At 43.7% G+C, this 18727-nt stretch overlaps 2 protein-coding genes across 6 annotated transcripts; one reads left to right on the top strand and one right to left on the bottom strand.

Annotated features, from left to right (window-relative positions):
• Positions 1 to 454: 454 nt before the first annotated feature.
• hipk1a (homeodomain interacting protein kinase 1a) lies at positions 455 to 10967 on the top strand. Of its 4 annotated transcripts, none has more exons than XM_035158992.2 (17): positions 455 to 825; positions 1945 to 2675; positions 3044 to 3417; positions 3508 to 3631; positions 4227 to 4346; positions 4450 to 4536; positions 4669 to 4850; positions 4951 to 5101; positions 5411 to 5615; positions 5818 to 5936; positions 6400 to 6537; positions 7260 to 7411; positions 8013 to 8165; positions 8335 to 8505; positions 8593 to 8786; positions 8883 to 9016; positions 9283 to 10967. In XM_035158992.2, the coding sequence occupies exons 2-17, from the start codon at positions 1947 to 1949 to the stop codon at positions 9712 to 9714; spliced, it is 3465 nt and encodes a 1154-aa protein (XP_035014883.2). In that variant the 5' UTR covers positions 455 to 825; positions 1945 to 1946; the 3' UTR covers positions 9715 to 10967. The 4 variants fall into 4 exon arrangements, with proteins under 4 accessions (XP_035014883.2, XP_035014884.2, XP_035014886.2 ...); XM_035158993.2 differs by having other exon boundaries at positions 455 to 848; XM_035158995.2 differs by lacking the exon at positions 6400 to 6537 and having other exon boundaries at positions 456 to 825; positions 7263 to 7411.
• Positions 10968 to 11174: 207 nt separating this feature from the next.
• Positions 11175 to 17340, bottom strand: sdf4 (stromal cell derived factor 4). Of its 2 annotated transcripts, none has more exons than XM_035158996.2 (7): positions 16987 to 17340; positions 15867 to 16183; positions 15468 to 15604; positions 15251 to 15364; positions 14273 to 14431; positions 13525 to 13700; positions 11175 to 12947 (listed from the first exon to the last, which is right to left on the bottom strand). In XM_035158996.2, the coding sequence occupies exons 2-7, from the start codon at positions 16175 to 16177 to the stop codon at positions 12771 to 12773; spliced, it is 1074 nt and encodes a 357-aa protein (XP_035014887.1). In that variant the 5' UTR covers positions 16178 to 16183; positions 16987 to 17340; the 3' UTR covers positions 11175 to 12770. The 2 variants fall into 2 exon arrangements, with proteins under 2 accessions (XP_035014887.1, XP_035014888.1); XM_035158997.2 differs by having other exon boundaries at positions 17107 to 17340.
• Positions 17341 to 18727: the final 1387 nt, after the last annotated feature.

The raw sequence follows: 18727 nt of genomic DNA, 5'->3' as shown, positions 1-18727 counted from the left end.
TTGAATTATAATGCAGAAATAAAATTATTAAACTAAATCATTTTTACTTGAAATGTTAAACATAAATACAGGTGTTTTCTGCATTGTTTATATTGTGAAATAAGTTTTTATATATCAGTAAACATGTGTTTGAAACGTTCATATGATTTTTATCATCCAACTAATAAATCGGTCGAGTTCCACCACTTACATATAAATGCACCAGAAATAATATCTCTGTGCTTTTATAAGTAAATGTAATATTTATGTTAATAGTACAGATCCTTTCTTTCTGACTACTCTAACTTTATTTACATTGAAATGTGAGTATATTTTTTTACTTTAACTTACAGTGGAGTTTTTCTTTCTTTATAAACTTATGAAAACAGATGTCAGTCAGAGTTTTGATTTAAAATTTTAGTTTGAGTGTTTCAGTGACAGGTTGTGACGTGTGGCCGTCAGTGACGTCATGTTGACAGGAAGTGGGACGTCGCTGGCAGCAGCAGAAGAAGATGGAGCTGAGGGAAGATGGAGCTGAGGGAAGATGGAGCTGAGAGAAGATGGAGCTGAGAGAAGATGGAGCTGAGAGTTTTCAGGCTTCAGGCTCGTTACGATGATTTGTGACAGTTTCTTCTCCCTCTCGCTGCATCATGTGACCTCGGAGTCCAGTCACATGGGACTGGAAGCTCGGAGCTAGCTGTTAGCTGTTAGCTGTTAGCTCTTAGCTGTTAGCTGTTAGCTTGGTCCTCCATCCTTCCTGTTGCAGCTCAGGTGATCAGCTGCAGCTCAGACAACATGGTGAGGCCTTAAAGTCCCAACTGCAGCGGTGTGTCCGGACATCTACAGGTACTAATACTACTACTATACAGGTACTAATACTACAGGTACTGTTACTACTAAACAGGTACTAATACTGCTATACAGGTACTGTTACTACAACACAAGTACTGTTACTACTACACAGGTTCTGTTACTACTATACAGGTACTGTTACTACTATACAGGTACTGTTACTGCAACACAGGTACTGTTACTACTATACAGGTACTGTTACTACTATACAGGTACTGTTACTGCAACACAAGTTATGTTACTACTATACAGGTACTGTTACTACAACACAAGTACTGTTACTACTACACAGGTTCTGTTACTACTATACAGGTACTGTTACTACTATACAGGTACTGTTACTGCAACACAGGTACTGTTACTACTATACAGGTACTGTTACTGCAACACAGGTACTGTTACTACTATACAGGTACTGTTACTGCAACACAAGTACTGTTACTATACAGGTACTGTTACTGCAACACAGGTACTGTTACTACTATACAGGTACTGTTACTACTAGACAGGTACTTTTACTACTATACAGGTGCTAATACTACTATAGAACACAGTTACTGTTACTATTACACAAGTACTATTACTACTATACAGTTACTAATACTACTATACAGGTACTGGTACTGCAACACAAGTACTGTTACTTCTATACAGGTTCTGTTACTACAACACAGGTACTGTCACTAATTACATTGATGTACATATGTACATATCTCCCATTATTCAGAAATCTGAGTAGAAAATTACAGATTAAGATGAATAAGTTTTCAAACTCTCCAGTGAAATCTATGAAATGTATGAAGGTTTAAATTGGAAGTGACATGTGCAACCAATAATTAAATCGTGCAGCAGTGGAAGGTGGGAAGCAAAGTTCAGTGTCAAGTCCAGTTAGATGAAATTAACCTGCAGGGATCAAATGACAGATGTGCAACAAACAATTTAGCAGCATGATGGTGGAGGTGGATGTGATTTACAGGGTTTGATATCGTTCAGATGCTTCATATCGTTTCTGTAAGATCAGGAGTAGATGACAAACTCTTTTTCAGCCTCTTGTCTCGGGGGGGTTTAGGCGTCCAGCTGATGTTTGCTTCGTATCTTTACTGTCGTCCACAGACATGGCATCGCAGGTCCAGGTGTTCTCCTCCCCCTCTGTGTCCTCCAGTGCCTACTCCCGTTCAAAGAGGCTCAAAGTGGAGAACCCTGCCTGGGATGTGTCCAACCAGCTGGGAGACAATGGTTTCTACCAGCAGAGCCCCACCCAGGGAGCTGCACCCTCCACTTCTGGCTCTAACTTCAACCCAGTGTACAACCCCAACCCGGTCCCTCCGCCGACCGCAGGCTCCCGGGAGCAGACGGTGGTGCGGGCAGCAGACAGCACGGGTAGCCTTCGCGGACCTCCCTCCTCCTCCTCGTCCTCCTCCTCCAGCCGTCGTGTCAAGGACGCAGAGTCCTCCTCTCAGCCGTGTGACCTCTACCACAAGCAGTACAGCCTGAAGCGGAAAAGTGAGGAGGTGGACAGCAGCGACAGCGTCCAGATACTTGAGGAGCTCTCAGCCCCTGTGGTCTCGAACCGCACCGGTGGTGGAGGGGCCACCACCACAGCTCAATCCATAGCACATTCCACTTCTACCACGAAGAGCAGCAACTCCCACAGTGAGGGCGACTACCAGCTGGTCCAGCATGAGATCCTGTGCTCCATGTCCAACAGCTACGAGGTGCTGGAGTTCCTGGGACGCGGTACTTTTGGCCAGGTGGCAAAATGCTGGAAGAGGGGCACAAATGAGATTGTGGCCATTAAAATCTTGAAGAACCATCCCTCTTATGCTCGGCAAGGTCAAATAGAAGTGAGTATGATATTGTAATGAATGAAAACACCAGGTTGGATAGATGGAGAGCTGCTGTCACCTCTCAACCTTTAGTTTCACAGATCAAAACCCCAGAACTTCCCTGTGAATCCTCATGTTTCTGTCTTTCCTTAAGTTTGTAAATCATCCTGTGATAGTTGTCTCTACATCCATGGGGGCCGGTGCAAACAGGAACTGCTAAGAGCTGATTCAGAATGACTTAATCAACACGACTGTTTAGATGATGGAGGGATGGATGTTAAACTGATAAATGTAATTAAACCTGTGGACACACGGGGGGGGGGGAGCTGTGTACTGCAGCATGTATAGTACAACACATTGATTCAACTTCTGAATCCCGTTGACAGGTGAGCATCCTCAGCAGGCTGAGCACAGAGAACGCTGACGAGTTCAACTTTGTCCGCTCGTACGAGTGTTTCCAGCACAAGAACCACACGTGCCTTGTGTTTGAGATGCTGGAGCAGAACCTTTACGACTTCCTGAAGCACAGCAAGTTCAGCCCGCTGCTGCTCAAGTGCATCCGGCCTATTCTGCAGCAGGTCGCCACGGCGCTGATGAAGCTGAAGAGCTTGGGGCTGATCCATGCCGACCTGAAGCCTGAAAACATCATGCTGGTGGATCCTTTGAGGCAGCCCTACCGGGTGAAGGTCATTGATTTTGGCTCCGCCAGCCACGTGTCCAAAGCGGTTTGCTCCACCTACCTGCAGTCACGATACTACAGGTGAGAGTTTCAGTCTGTGCAGTGAACCATCAGTTCATCATGTCTGCAACGTGTAAACTATCAGCTGTGATTTATTTTCCATTCCTGCAGAGCTCCGGAGATCATCCTGGGCCTTCCTTTCTGTGAAGCCATCGACATGTGGTCTTTGGGATGCGTCATTGCCGAGCTGTTTTTGGGATGGCCCCTCTACCCTGGGGCCTCAGAGTACGACCAGGTGCTGCCATGCTAACTGTTATAAACTCACCAACCAGACGAATATACACCAGGTTCATCAACTGCCTCATTTTGATGTTTGATGTCAGGCAGGATCGTTTAAAAAGTGCTTGAAAAGTTGAGCTTTTCTAAACTTCTACTGTACAAAGTGAAAGTAAAGCAAAGCAACGGAACCACAATGCAGTTTGGAAACGCATAAATATGAATGAGCATTGTTTGCTGTGTACGTACGTACGAGTGCTCTGTGTGAAAAGTCCTGAACAAGTCCATAAAGAACATAGTACACAGTACAAAGCTAATGCCTCGGTTGAACTGTTCCCTTAAGAGCGTTTAGCACTTCGTCTGTGAATGTGAACAAGGTGTGAGAGTCGGTGATTACTGCTGCTGGCAGTGGAGTCATTTGAGTCATAGCAGGTTCGTCAGGGTGTCAGACACCAGAGGGAAGATATTCATTTAAATTCTTTCTTTTAGTTCTGCGTGTTTTCACTTGTTTTTCTTGTCAGTGTTTAAACCTCCGGTGGTTTTAACTGTAACTGTCAAACTGTTTCTCTCACACCAGCCACTGACATTTTGTATTTTTTGCGTTTCTCTCTCAGATCCGTTACATCTCTCAGACCCAGGGGCTTCCAGCAGAGTACCTGCTGAGTGCAGGGACCAAGACCTGCCGCTTTTTCAACCGAGGCCCCGACTCCAGCTACCCCCTCTGGAGACTCAAAGTAGGTGTCTCTCTGCGGAAGCCGGTCATCAGTGACAACATCTCTGCTGCAGCACCTTAACAGGACATTTACTGAGCTCGTGCTGTGGTTCTTTTTTCTGCAGACACCTGCAGAGCATGAGGCCGAGATGGGGATCAAGTCAAAGGAGGCGAGAAAATACATCTTCAACTGTCTGGATGATATGATGCAGGTGAGGAACAGTTAAGAAAACATTATTGTCAATGCCTCCAAAGGGACGGGGGAGTCAGGTGAGCTTCTGCAGTTGACTTTAATATTATTGCCAGAACTGTTTATATTACACAAACATCCTGTCCCCCGGCAGGTGAACATGACAAACCTGGAGGGGACGGACATCCTGGCAGAGAAGGCCGACAGGCGGGAGTTCATAGACCTGCTGAAGAAGATGCTGACGCTCGACGCAGACAAACGCATCACGCCCATGAAGACTCTGAACCACCCGTTTGTCACCATGACCCACCTGCTGCACTTTCCTCACAGCTCACAGTAAGACAGGAGGTTTTTTGAATGGTTTATCAGTAGAAGTATTGAGTTTTATTGTCTCGTCGACCCCACGAATCAAATCTTTTATTTCCTCTACTTTCAGTGTGAAGTCCTGCTTCCAAAATATGGACATATGCAAACGCAGATGCAGCGCCTTTGAGAACGGGAAAAACATGTTTGCCAGCAACAACACCCCGAGCGCAGCCACCAACCTCACGGTCACCTTCAGTAGCCAGTTAAACCAGCACAATCAGGTGAGAACACCAACTGGGATCTGGGTCGGAGTCATTCTGTTCTGCGAGGAACAGTTGGAAATACAGACTTTTGTTCATCTAATTGTCTTCTCGGCTCTTTTGTGCACAACATGTAACGTGAAATCTCAAACCTTTCAGAGACATCTTGCTGAATATATCTGTCACTCTTGGTTTCTTTATGAAACTGACTCTGTAGGTTTATGAGCAGCAAATGTAAAACAGGAAAGGGGTTTTTTGTACTTTCATCCAAACCCCCTGGACTTTTCAAACGTTAAAAAGTGTTTTCCAACGTACTCTTGTGTTTTCCAGATGTCCTCGACAGGAGGTCAGTCTCTGTCCCTCAGCAGCAACGTCCCGCTGCTGAACTACCAGCCCGGCCTCTACCAGCAGGCCACCATAAACATCCCCGGCCTCACCCAGCAGGGTGTGCCGCTGCAGACCAGACCCACCCAGCTCTGCACCCAGACGGAGCCCTTCCAGCAAACACTCATCGTGTGCCCCCCCACCATCCAGGGTGAGAATATTATTATTTTGTTGCCGCAAAGAAAAGAATCTGAGGTTCTATAATAATTTGACCAAACAGCAACAGCATAAATTAGAGCAATACACATTATACTTTATACTAGTTTCATAATGTCTTATATTCTTTATTTTATATTTCTCTTTGTGTGCTTGTGTTGTATTTTTGACCTCATCTGCGTGGTCTCACCTTCTAGGTCTTCAGACTTCTAATAAGCCCTCTGGTTATCCGGTGAGGATGGACAACTCGGTACCATTGGTTCCTCAGAACCAGTCGTCCCAGTCTCTTCACATCCAGCCCAGCATGCTGGCACAGGTAGGAACCAGTATGACTCCGAACAGACGTTTTAATGAACCTGAATCCAGTATTAAATTCATCAGGGTTGAATTGATCAGCATCAGCAGTGGTGGAATGTAACTAAGTACAGTTACTCTGTTCTCAAGTAAATTGTTTTCATACTTGTGCTTTGTTTGAGCATTTAGTTGATTTAAATTCTAACATCTGGCAGAAACATTTTACATTATTAGTTAAACCTGAATCAATGTGTTTTATAAGTTTTAATGAAAAACAGGTCGGTAGATCCAAAATGGAGTCGACCTCCTGGTCTGTGAATATCAGTATTTTTTGTTCTGTCACTAACTCAAACCTCTTGATCGGAGGCGGAGTCTCCATCAGTCTTCGTCCTCTTTAGGACTCATCAGAACATGAAGCATGTCTGTGTCTGTGTTGGCGTCCTATCGCTCCCTCCCTCCACCTTCCCCTCACTCCCTCCTCCCAGGCCTACTTCGACCCCCTGCTGTTTGGCAGCCTGTACGCCTCAGTGGCGGCGATGCCACGTTTAGGCTCGTCCCGGCTGCCAGTTGGCTGTAGGGGTGGAAACCTCTGCAGCTGTCTGGATCAGAAAGCCTCCACGCTGGTAAAACACCACAATCACAACAGCCACTTTGTTCCAAAGCTCTTCCTTCTTACTCCGAGGACTTTTCGTTATGTCGGTGTTGTGCCGCAAAGCATGAGACGCATGTGCAACTCAGACCTCCTGGTTTTCTCTGTTGCTTCTGGTGTTCCTCTAACTATCAACTCTAACTTGCTGTTTTGAAAGGTCATGGTCAGTAATGAGCTCATGGACTCAGCAGTGTTTCCCAATAATTAATCAGACAACATTTTTTAAGCTTCAGGAACTCCTGCGAAAATCTTATTTTATTAAAAAATGCCAGGTCTGGTCACCGTAGCAATGAGACCAGCGTTGACTGGACTAACTCATTCCTTTCAGGTTCTCTTTCTTTCCACTTGACTCTTTTGCTTCTTTCATCTCCTGCAGCAGCAAACACAGTTCTCTCTGCACAGGAACATGTCTGCTGACGACCTCCTCTCCTTATCTTCTATTACTCTTGGGCCTTGTTTATCTCTGATGTGACACCTTCTCTGTGACTTGGTGAAGGACGGAGGTGGAAACCTTTGTGTTTGTCTTCAGGCTGCATGTCTCTTCTTTCAGTATCATTCTCTGAGGAAATAATTCCAACTTCTTTTTCCACTGTGGTCGACACACAGCACTTAGATACATTCTCACAAACTGTCCAGTGCAGTCATTATCGTATCATATATATTACAATCTTTTTATTTCCGTGTGTGTTAATGCAGCAGGGCTGGCCGGCAGGCACGCAGCAGATACTCATCCCCTCCACCTGGCAGCAGATGCCTGGCATGGCCATCCACAACCCTGGGCAGACCGTGGTGCCTGACTCACAGATGGAAGCCCCCGTGTCTGACAGTCAGCAAGTGTCTGGCTGGAGGTGAGTTCAGTCGAAGTTTTTTATTTAAAAACAACACTATGTTACTCTGTCTAGCTCTGTATCAGAGTGATTAAGTGGTTTATAGAGACAAAAACAAAGTCTACCAATGTGTTGAGTGGAGGTCTGACTGTGTAGTTCCACTCACGGGTGGATAATACACATGATCCTCTGCTTCCTGAACCAGAAGAGCTGCTGCTGTATCAAATCCACCAAACTCTTTTTAGAAAGTTTCCTGCTGAATATTGAACACAAACTCTGGTTTAATAACTTCTGGGTCTTTTTAACTGATCCACAGTTCAGCTTCAGTCTTTAACTTGCTGGAGCTGATTCTGACAGTTGAAGCTGTGACTCTCAGTCACTTCTTCTCACAGGAGATCGAACCCACTCACCTTAGTTACACACATCAGACGTCCAGGGTGAAGAGAGGGAATGAAAGAGGAAACATTCTGCACATTCACAGAAACTGAACCAACTTTTTAAGGTTAAAAAGTGTTGCTTTGAAACGTCCTGATATAAAAATGTAATGGTTCTGTTTGTAAGGGACCAGACAGTCATACAGAAGTGATGCGGTTTAGTAAAATGATTCTTTCCTTTTCCAAAGGGGTCGTCATGGCAACCAGTTCGATGGCGTCGCCCAGCAGGACTCTGGCGTCGGCCGTCACACTGCCTCCCAGAACCACAACTCAGGGGCCGCTCACTCGAGAGCCCAACAGGGCAAGAGGTCCAAGGCGCGACACGCAGAGAGCAGAGCCAGGTACCCAGTCAAACCATCACACTCTGAAATCATGAACGTGTTGTTAGGGAGCAGGTCGTCGCTGACCTCTAGCGCCCCCCTGTGTTCAGATGTCCGAACCTGTCATGTGAAATATTCAACCAGAGTTTGTTTGGAATGAGGCGGTGACAGTTTGTCTGTCTCCCTGCAGGCCTGTGTCCTCAGTGACTTCATCCCACACTGTGGTCCACAACACGTCCACTCTAGGCGGGGACCAGTCTCAGCCCATCGTCATCTCTGACACACCGAGTCCTGCCGTCAGCATCATCACCATCCACAGTGACTCGGAGGATGAGGACGACAGGAAGTTCCCCGCGGCGTGGTGAGCTCTCTTCCTGTCAGCAGAATTACCAGAGTAACGTTGAGAGGTTTTGATTTGCTGATACTATAATTCCCTTTTCTCCTGCAGCTCCGGAACGAGCCAGAGGCCCAACGTGATCAGCTGCGTGACGGTGCACGACTCCCACGACTCTGACTCCTCCACCAGCAGCCCCCTCAGCCCCAAGACCTCCTCACAGCCCGCCAAGGCCCTGGCCGTCATCATGCCCTCTGTGAAGAGCCAGTCTGGAGAGAGCACAACCCACAAAGCTCCAGCTGCTCCAGGTTCGATTGAGCAGCTGTCAATTTATACCTCCATCAGCTGGAATTTAAACTCTTCTCTGTGCTCACAGTGTTCAATCTTTTTTTTTCCGCTGGTAGATCAAACTACAAGTAGTGTTGGAAAGTCCAAGAAGGCGTCGACGCTTCAGTCCAGTCGACCAGGAGATTCCAACACTGAGCGCAGTCAACGGCAGTCGGCCTCCAGCAGAACTCAGCCTCTCAACCTGAGTCAGGTAACAACTTTCAACAACTTCAATCACACAGTTGTCTGTTTATTAGATGTAATGCTCTTATTTTGAAGGAATATGTCAATAGAAAAGATCTAAAGCTTTTGATCTGTAGCCTGTGTAGCGTTAATCAATCTGTGACCATTCTGATCAAATGAACAAATCCTAGATCTAATAAACTAAATTCTTGAAATTCAGTAGATAAATGTTGTTTTGTTTAAACGCCACATGTCTGGATGCTGAGTCAGATTCTCTCCGTTCTGTTGTTACAGGTTCAACAGTCTGTGATGTCATCATCCAATGACCAAACAGGAAGCAGTAGTTCCCTGAGGCGGCAGCCCACATACCCCCCTCCCGTCTCCTCCCACTCATCCTACCGCCTCCACGAAAACGCCCTCTTCACCTCGACGCCCAACCTGTACGCGTACCCGGCGTCTGCCGCCCTGGCCTCCGTGTCCCAGGCTGTGGATCAGATGCAAGGTGGCTCGTCCCGCCACAGCCGAGCGAGCGGCGCCTTCTCCTCTCTGGCGCTGCTGCAGAAGAGCGGCAGCCTGGTCCTGGGAGGTTCTGCTCCTGCACAGTACGCCAACCACCAACACCACCTCCCGCAGCAGCAGCAGCCGCTGCCGCCGCTCGGGGAGCAGCCGTTCCAACGCACCAGTGCTGCTTACCAACGGAAACTCAACCAGTACCCCTACCTGTAAAGACTGAGGGAGACAGACGCTCTGCATGAAAACCAAATTTAGACCGAGACTAGAGACGAGCACAAGCTCATCACAGGCGGCTGTGATTGGACTTTTTTCATTTCCTTTACAGCCCAGTGTTTGTTTTCAGACCTTTCTCCGTTTTATTTTAATCCCAGTGGGTTTTTAATCTATTCGTACTTTGGAGTTTGTGTTGCATTGAATCACGGGACATTACCAGCGCCGCCTGGAAGTGTTTCAATTCAGTTTCAGCACATTCGGTTTGAAGTTGAACAGCGAGGACGAGGTTTGATTTAACTTCGAGAGCGTTTATTTCCACGTCAGATAATCCGTGTGGAGATCGTTGCCACTTTTACACACAGTGATCAAATTAATGTGATCAAACTTCTCGACTGCACTTTGTGTTGATTCTGCACACGTAAAACACAAAATGTAATTTTAGTGTTGACGAAAACTGGAACTTGACTATTATGCTGCTCTATTATTATTATTATTATTATTGTTAATCATGTAATAATTGTTTAAAAGTTGCATTCGCATTTACACAATCGCCTTAAATATCTAGGCCAATTTCTTTAGTTATTTTAAAGCTAAATATGTCGGCACGTTGTGATGAGTTAGATGAATATGTTGTGCGTTTTCTTTATGAATGTACCGTGTGTGTGTTTATTTGTGTTATCTGTACTTCATTTTTAAATATCGAGGAGGTGACCTCTGTATTGTTCGGTGTCATGAAGTGTCTCTGTGTTCCATGTTACTTCTGTTTCAGTACTGGCCATTGACTTCATCACATTCATGTGGTTGGCGTGTTGAACGCTGCAGCGTGTTGAGAAGGATGCATGTGTCTGACACGACGTAGCATTCAGGGGACATCTGTAAACTTCAGCGCTCGGTGTCGCTCACACGAGAATCAGTCTTGTTCTGTTTTATTTGTACGACAAACGCGTTCAATATATCGGGGGGTTCGCTCTTGTCTTGTGACGTGATGTCTGTGAAGTGAAGCGTGCACATAAAAATCTGATCGATACTTATCACGAGAGAGTTAAAGCCATTTAGATGACAACTGTATTTGCATTTGAATTGTGAATAATGAAATCCGACTGATTCATCGATGTTCAGTACGTTGCTGCTTCTAAACTAGAATGAGATGATCGTTCCTACAAACCTGCTGTGTTGTGAAGTGCTACATGACATAGGACACACGACGAACCTTAACCCGTATGTACGCAATAAAATCTGCTCAAAACACAGAAGACTTTGTATTTTCATTATTTTATTACCAATTAATAATGTGCTCTAACAAATGTCAATTAACTGTGAAAGATGTCCTTCAAGTTTACGCATAAAGTCTTTGCATAATCCAGTTTAACAGACAAACAAACAAACAAACAAACAAACAAACAAACAAACAAACAAACGGGCGGAGTTAACAGTCCCTGAACACAAGTAACCAGCCGCTCTTCACTTGATAAGAAATATTTATTGTTTACCAGTATGTTTGCGATACATTTTATAAAGCTGTGTTAACATTCTGTTATCTGAAATCTTATTTTACAATCCGAACAGGACCGAGGACGAGGAAAGACGAGACTGTGGCCGGATCCAAATCTTCCACAGGTCCACAGGAAGCGGAGGAATGTAATTCCACTGTTTGTGCAATGCGTTTAGAAACATGGTACAAGTGGAATTAGAAATCCAGAGCCTTCAAAATGGAAAATATGTTGGAGAGGAAACTTTAAAATCTGACAAAGTGCACAAAGACAGAGTTCAGCTTCCACTGCTCAAACATACGGCTGATCCAAATTACAAAGACATGATTTTCACTTTACTCACACGTTCATAAAAGGCATGAATCAGATTGTTTGTAGCAATAAAAACAAAACAGGCCTTTACCACAGGAAACATTCTGACCTGACCCACACACACAGACACACAAACACACACACAAAACCATGTAAACAACAGTTTCCATTTTGGAGACCACATGAGTCTTATTGGTGCCACAAGCTTTTCCTTCCTTCGGTCCAAATCCACAAATTGTAAAAAAAAAGAAAAGAAAAAGAAATGAACGCGACCACTCTTGAAAAGTGAAGCTGAAATGTTTTGATCGCCCCCTGTTGGCTGGCTGCAGTATAGGTCATAAACCCCGCCGGAAACGGACCAAATTAAAAATGTTGGATAAATAATTCTCAATGATAGTTTGTCATTTTAGTCAGCAAGATGGCGGCAACCGTATACCTGATATTTCGGCTTCACTTTTGTACAAGTGTCTTCATTTAGAATATAACACCCTCCATGAAAAAGACACATGGCTCTTATATATTAATCTATTCTCCACATCTTAAATTTCATTAATTTAAGCCGATTTAAGTTTGTTATTGAGGCATTTTGTTTATATTTCTACACAACTAAAAGTCTTTTTTTTAATATCTGAAAAAAGGACGGATTTTATGGAAACCAGTGAAATTGTGCATCACTGCTGACAACCCCCTCTTGAATATGGCAGAATAAGTGACAGTGTGAAGTCTGTGTGAGAGAAATAAACTCTGTATAATTATATGGTTTCTCTAGCAGGGTTGTTCCTTTCAGCTGCATTATATTTACTTCTTCGAACCTTTTGCATTGGTATGTGACCATGAATATTTACACTGTGTACAGACACGCCAGCTAAAAACAACAGATCCTGCATCACACACACACAACTCGCCCGACTGAACAGACTCTCTCACCACTGCACCACGAAGAAGAAAATCTAATCTGGGTTAATATCCCTCATATACACACATTTGACTCTAAAACACAAATTGATTTGGAGTTGCAGCTGTGCGGCACCCAGCAGGCAGAGCGTGTCCACGCTGCTGGGTGGCCGACAGTGCAGGGTGAAGGGCGTACTAACTGGAGTCAGCAGTGAAAGAGGCCGTCGAGGCTCGGCGTTAAACACACAATTGCACACTACAACATCCTATCATTAGGTTGCCCCTGTTACTGGCCTGTCCCTGAAGCAGATGTAGGACGCCGCCCCCGCCTCGCCGAGCAGACGGAGGACGAACGAGTCCTCAGAATTCCTCGTGAACATTTCTGGCGTAATCCATGAGCTTGCTGCCCGTGAAGTATTCGCTGTACTTGAGGATCTCGTCCAGCTCCAAGTTATGATTCTGATTCTCATCTGCGACGGCGATCATCTGCTTGGCCTCGTTCAGAGCGTTGTGCTCATTCATCGGGTCCATGTACTCCTGAACAAACACACAGGGAGACCGGCCAGAGGAAGGATGTCAGTGGTGATGAAGGTTCAACACAATCTCACATTTAAACTCCTTCATATTCCATCAAGATCTCCATGACAACAGAACCTCACAGGTCTAGTTCTCTGGTCTAGTCTAAATCCTGGATCTGCCCGTTTAACCTGATCTGCTCCAAAATGACCCTAACCCTCTTTGAGCAATCCTGCTGAAAGAATAGATAATAATCGTGGAGGTAATAATAATTTTACAACCAATAGTATATTAATCTATACAGCACGGAACACTAAAATCTAATCGGATCATCTTCTCCACACACATATTGACGAGGTGTAAACATTGTTTCCTCCTGTTTAAGCCAAACTGTGCATTAATTAGCAAAACCTTTGTACACCAACATGTTTCTATTTACATGCTACATACCTGTTTCAGGAAAATCAAGAATTCCCTGATTAATATGCCAAATTATGTAGAAACGTGTTTGAAATGTAGATCAGCTGGTTTAGTCAATAGAGGAACCTGTGATCTAAATTTCCCATCAAGAAAGACTTTTCCCATTTTAACCACTCACCTCCAGTTCCTCCATGGTGACGATTCCATCGTGGTTTGAATCGATGACGTCCTCGAACTCCTTCTTCCTCTCTCGAACCCAGTCGTCGTCGATGTCCTGCGCCTGCTGGTTCTCCACGGTGCCCACGGGCAGAGAGATGAACTCCGACAGGGTCAGTTTCTTATCACCGTCCTGGTCTGTGAAGCAAAGCACCATTGTTGACAAGGAGGAAACATTTACATGACCCAGTTAATATCATCCGCGCCTGTTTTATATTTATTTAAGAATATAAGTTAAACAGAGCCGCTGAAGTAATATTTACGTACGCTAACAAAACAAAAGTCAGATCACCTCACGAAGTGAAGAACAGAACTTTCTCTGAGCAAAGTACAATGTTAGAAATGACTTCATGTTATGTGAGGAGGTTTGTTTGGAACAAAACAAGCCACAGATTCCGCTCGGCAGAAAGTTTTATCATCTTTTAACTCAGTATTCTGGTTTTATGGCTTTAGAACTTTACGGTTTCAGTTCAATCTCGCTGCGATCAGTCATAAAACCAAAATACTGAGCGGAGAGACTGTAAAACTCTCCGCAGAGCTGAAACTATGGCTGAATCAGCGTTTTGACAGAAAACACTATCTGCTCGACAAACCAACAAAGTCAACAACTGGACAGTTGAACATTTAACGGTGACAGAGCCAGATATTTCTTCTGCCCCAAGTTTAAAAACAACAAAGCTCATGATTCAGATATTTGAGGTAAACTGTACCTAGGTCCCGAACGATCTCCTTCACCATGTACTGGAGCATTCCTCTGCTGTGCTCAGGGTGGAGGAAGGACAGGAACTCCTGCTCGTTCAGCAGCTGGTCGGCGGGGGGGCTGTCGGCCTGGAACCAGCGATCCTTCAGGCTTTCCAGAACCTCCTGAGCTGCAGTGAGCAAAATTACAAAAAATATATAAATAACAGACTTCAGTCAGATTTGAACTGTCTGCAGATCATATTCACAGATTTAACAGCTACAGGCATTTATGATTATGTTAAAAACACTGTGGGATAGGACTTGGTTTACTTTAATATCTCCCTGTTACAGTCTAAGGTCTGTGGATGTGTGAAGCTGTAGCCTTGTGTGTCTAACCCTTTCTACACCACCTTTTAAAACCAGCGATACGAGGTGCATGAGTGATGATGAGTTTGTTTGTCAGCAGCTGGATTAAAACTCCACGTGTGTTGGTCGGCTTGTTTAGCTTCATGCTAGAGGAATAAACTGTTGATATCATTTTCTCTTAAGTCAGTGTGCTTCTTCCTACTTACTATTAATAACACTGAGGAGCACATGTCGCATCAACCAGAGCCACGAGGAACTTCCTTCACCCCTTTGCAAACGCACTGTATTGATTTTGTGTGTTTACATTGGGTGTTGTCTAATTGACACTGGTCGACTGTTGATTTGATTTTAAATCTAATGTTAATACACTGAAGACATGTGCAAACAGTTCATCTATTGGATTTGTTGACCTCTTCACGTCGATGTGGCGTCTCTGCGTTAAACAAAGAACGTGTTGGCACCAGTTCTTCATGTTAAATAATAAATAGGTTCACGTAACTGCTTTGGAGTAATGTATACTGTAATACTTTTAATGACACACCAGGTTAGGAGGGTTCCTTGTACAAGTTCCAGCTTTAGTTCTCTGAGAATCTCTTTCTGCAAATCGTACCCAGACCTATTCCAAAATGTTTTATACTTACTTTCCTCATCCAGTTTCAAGTCTTCATTGTTCTTTATCTTCTCAGCAATTTCTTTTTCATTGAATCCTTTGCTGGCCAGAAATTTGATTCTGTATTCATCCCATGTCACGCGACCTGCGGGAAAAAGCATGAATTCGCAATTTGAAAACAGAAAATGATCAACAAGTCTTTTGAGACATAAGTCGGTTTGACTTTGTGCATGTTCTTGTTTTTTTACCATCTCCGTCCGGGTCAACAGCATGGAAACTGTTCTTGTTCTCCTTCGTGGCCTCCTGGAAGTGCTCCTCCGTCTTCTCCATGATCCAGCGCTGCATCTCCTTAGCGCTGACACTTTTATCCCGGTTGAAATCAACTCTGTACAAGGGCGAATTTAAAAAGAGAGTGAATTAGTGAAATACAGCTCCAGTTATTGAACATTAGCACTGTCGTTACTATTCGCTGTGAATTCTTCTAACTTCTAATAACAGAAAAGTAATTACAGAATAAAGGATGAGCATTTTAAAATCCTGACTTCATGCTGGTGATTCCTGAAGAATGTGACCAGCAGACCAAGCTCAGGCATCCAGAGCAGTGTAAACCCATGACTGAGATTCAGTGAGTGAAAAACACGTCTTACTTGGTGAAAATCTCAATAAGCTTCTTCCGGTTCCTCCTTGGCTCGGAGTCCTCGTCGAACTCCTCCATGTCTTTCCCCAGGAACACCTCCTGATGGAAGTCCTTGTTGAGTTGGCCGTCCAGCTCCATCTTCACCCCGTTCAGGTGGTCCGGGGGAAGGATCTCGTTCTCGTCCTTGTTGGACGGAGACTTGTCTTTAGCGGCCGACATGTTGGCCGGTCGTGCGTGCACGTCCACGGCGTGGAGCAGAACACAGAGAAGCAGAGACGCAGCCATGATGTTCCTGCACCACAGTATCCTCCAAACGGCCATGATTGTCTGTGGAAGGACCGATTTAAAAAAAGGAATATGTTAGTATTACAAACTCAGTGAAGGCAAAGACTAAATAATGCAAACTGTGAACGCCTGCAGTGCTGCGTTCCTGTTTCACAACCAGCCCACCGGGAAAGTCCTGTTTCTCTCAACTTTGAGGGAAAAGCCGGTTTCTCTCAACTTTGACAAATTTACATGAAAGGAAAACAACTAGACTCAATGCAAGTGTTTAACTTCCAGGAAAACACAGATGTACAAAGTCAGAAACAAACAAAAAGGTGCATCCAGAACAAACTGTTTGTGCAATAAGTAAATAATCAGTTATAAAAGACAGTGGATTTCAAATGCAGTTGATGGAGTTTTGTTAAAGGTTTGGATAAACAGAAGAAAAATATAGTAACAGAAATAGTTGAAATGAATAGATAAAAGTACACATTAAAATATTTAACTGGTAAATGGTGGAAATATAAAAGAAAATTATTATTAAATGTTTTAAATAGTTTGCTAAATGTTATCGATTTGAATTTAACAGGATGTTAAGTGTTTCCTGAACACAACAAAATGAGATTAATTTAGCGAACAACACTTTTTTATTTAACTACTATTTACTTTATTAACTTATTAATGTTGTGTCGTCATCATTAAACCGCCGGTTCATTCATGTAAATATATCACCTGGATCATTAAGCGACGTAGTTAAGCTAAGTAGCTAGCAGGCTAACGAGAAGCTAGCTGCTGCGAATGTAACTTAAAGTAAACAGATGTAAATATAATAAAAGTTGTGACGCGAAATTAAAAAAACAACCGACCTGTCAGTGTCGGTAAACTGACCGCGACGCTGCGGGAGAAGTCGACCCGACTTAGGGCGGAGGACCGACGGCTAGCTGCGGTGGTAAGGTACCGGGGGGAAGCTAACGCTGAACACGGACCTGCGGTGGCTCCAGTCCGGGCTGTCGGGCTCCAGTTCCTGTTACACGTGGCTCCACCACAACACCCCCCCTCCTCCGGACGTGGGACGACCCGGTGTGACACAACCGCACAGGGGACCGGGGGACAACGGGGCTCAGAGTCCGCTCCGACACGCTCCTCTGACGGTCACTTCTCTCAGGGCTGTCAGTGGAGCTGGAGGCTAACAGCTAGCCGTGGCTAATTAGCGGTGTGACGCGTCAGTTTCCGCTCGGCACTTTCAAAGTAAGACGGCTGCTGTTGATGCTGGAAACACTTGTTTTTGTATAAATATATAATTTGTATCTGTTGAGGAGACAGAGACACATTTTTTGACCTGTCATATTGTGTCAGTTATGTCTAAAAACATCTCCAGCAAATTTGAATTCAATAACAGGCCTCTTAACCTTATAATTATACTTTCTATGTCCACCTCAAACTTTAATAATTTTATGATTGAGTTACATTTGTACATGGAGACATTAACCCCCTTGTCAGTTTATAATATTCACATATAGTAGTGTTTAAATGGTTAAATTATAAGTAAAGGCAATGTTTAAATAGTTAAAATGTATGTAAATAGTAGCTATAATGAATCAATGAGCGAAAAATGTTAATGAACATATCTACCGTTGATGTAGATATGTTGCATGTATGTAGATGTGGATGAACAGAAGAAAAAGATAGCTAGGAGAAATGTAAAAGTAACAGATACATGTTTAAAATAAATAGATAGGAGTAATTGATGAATAGTTGAAAAACATAGCTTAAAAAAGAAGGATATATTAAAATAGTTAATTGGTAAATGATCGAAATATAAATAACTAGTATAAAAAAAGTAGATACATATTTTAAATATATAGCAACTGACTAATGGATACATGTGGAGGAAGAACTGGTACAAACTTGCACAAAACACACAAAAGATATTCTTTAAAAGCTTATTTCAAACACAAGAAAATGTACATTTTATTTTATTTTGAAGGCAAATCCCTCTTTTTGATTATGTCTGTGTCCCTGTTTGTCAGCAGATACAGGAACTCCCACTGGAAAGGTGCTGGTGAGTTGTTTGTACTTCGAGCTGCCGCCTCTGGGTGGCGCTATGTTAAAATGTAACAGCTAAAGCAAGTGGCAGTCTGAAAATGTAAGTAGTGGAGCAGTGGAGAAAATATCAGGTATAGGCTAACATGTCATTTATCCTAATAAGACTTATTTTAATAAGTTGGATGAAAACAACTATTTATTTTAAGTCGCAGGTTATTCACTGAAACCTGCAATTTGAGCTACAAGAAATGTAAGTGTTCCTTCAACTCTTTTCCTACAGATGATTCAGAGAAGAAATGTCCCTGAGCAGCAACACAGGATAAAACCAACAGGTATGCTCTGTATATACAATATATAACACAGTGGAGAATCATTGGCAAGTTTCCACGTCGTAGATACAAGATAATGCCTCAAGGTTTCAAAATAAAGTGCAGGAATTTGTTTCTGCGTCTTGCTTGGATGTAAACACGGGGCTTTAGAGTAGAGTAGGCTAATATTGAGCCAACGTGACAGACAGATACACAACTTTACACATGACACACACACACACAGTCAACGTGT

This window comes from Hippoglossus stenolepis, chromosome 6 (assembly GCF_022539355.2).
Source record: "Hippoglossus stenolepis isolate QCI-W04-F060 chromosome 6, HSTE1.2, whole genome shotgun sequence".
NCBI lineage: Eukaryota > Metazoa > Chordata > Actinopteri > Pleuronectiformes > Pleuronectidae > Hippoglossus > Hippoglossus stenolepis.
The sequence above is the reverse complement of the archived record's forward strand: the minus strand, read 5'-3'. Positions and strand labels throughout refer to the sequence as shown.

Bases quoted from the DNA above. Each gene is read 5' to 3' on its own strand.
- hipk1a (XM_035158992.2), top strand. From the start codon at position 1,947: ATGGCATCGCAGGTCCAGGTGTTCTCCTCCCCCTCTGTGTCCTCCAGT. The intron at 4,851-4,950 runs GTAAGACAGGAG...CTCTACTTTCAG, and splicing joins CACTTTCCTCACAGCTCACA to TGTGAAGTCCTGCTTCCAAA. The intron at 8,506-8,592 runs GTGAGCTCTCTT...TTTCTCCTGCAG, and splicing joins AGGAAGTTCCCCGCGGCGTG to CTCCGGAACGAGCCAGAGGC.
- sdf4 (XM_035158996.2), bottom strand. From the start codon at position 16,177: ATGGCCGTTTGGAGGATACTGTGGTGCAGGAACATCATGGCTGCGTCT. The intron at 15,365-15,467 runs GTAAAAAAACAA...TTTTTCCCGCAG, and splicing joins TGTTGACCCGGACGGAGATG to GTCGCGTGACATGGGATGAA. The intron at 12,948-13,524 runs GTGAGTGGTTAA...GTGTTTGTTCAG, and splicing joins TCACCATGGAGGAACTGGAG to GAGTACATGGACCCGATGAA.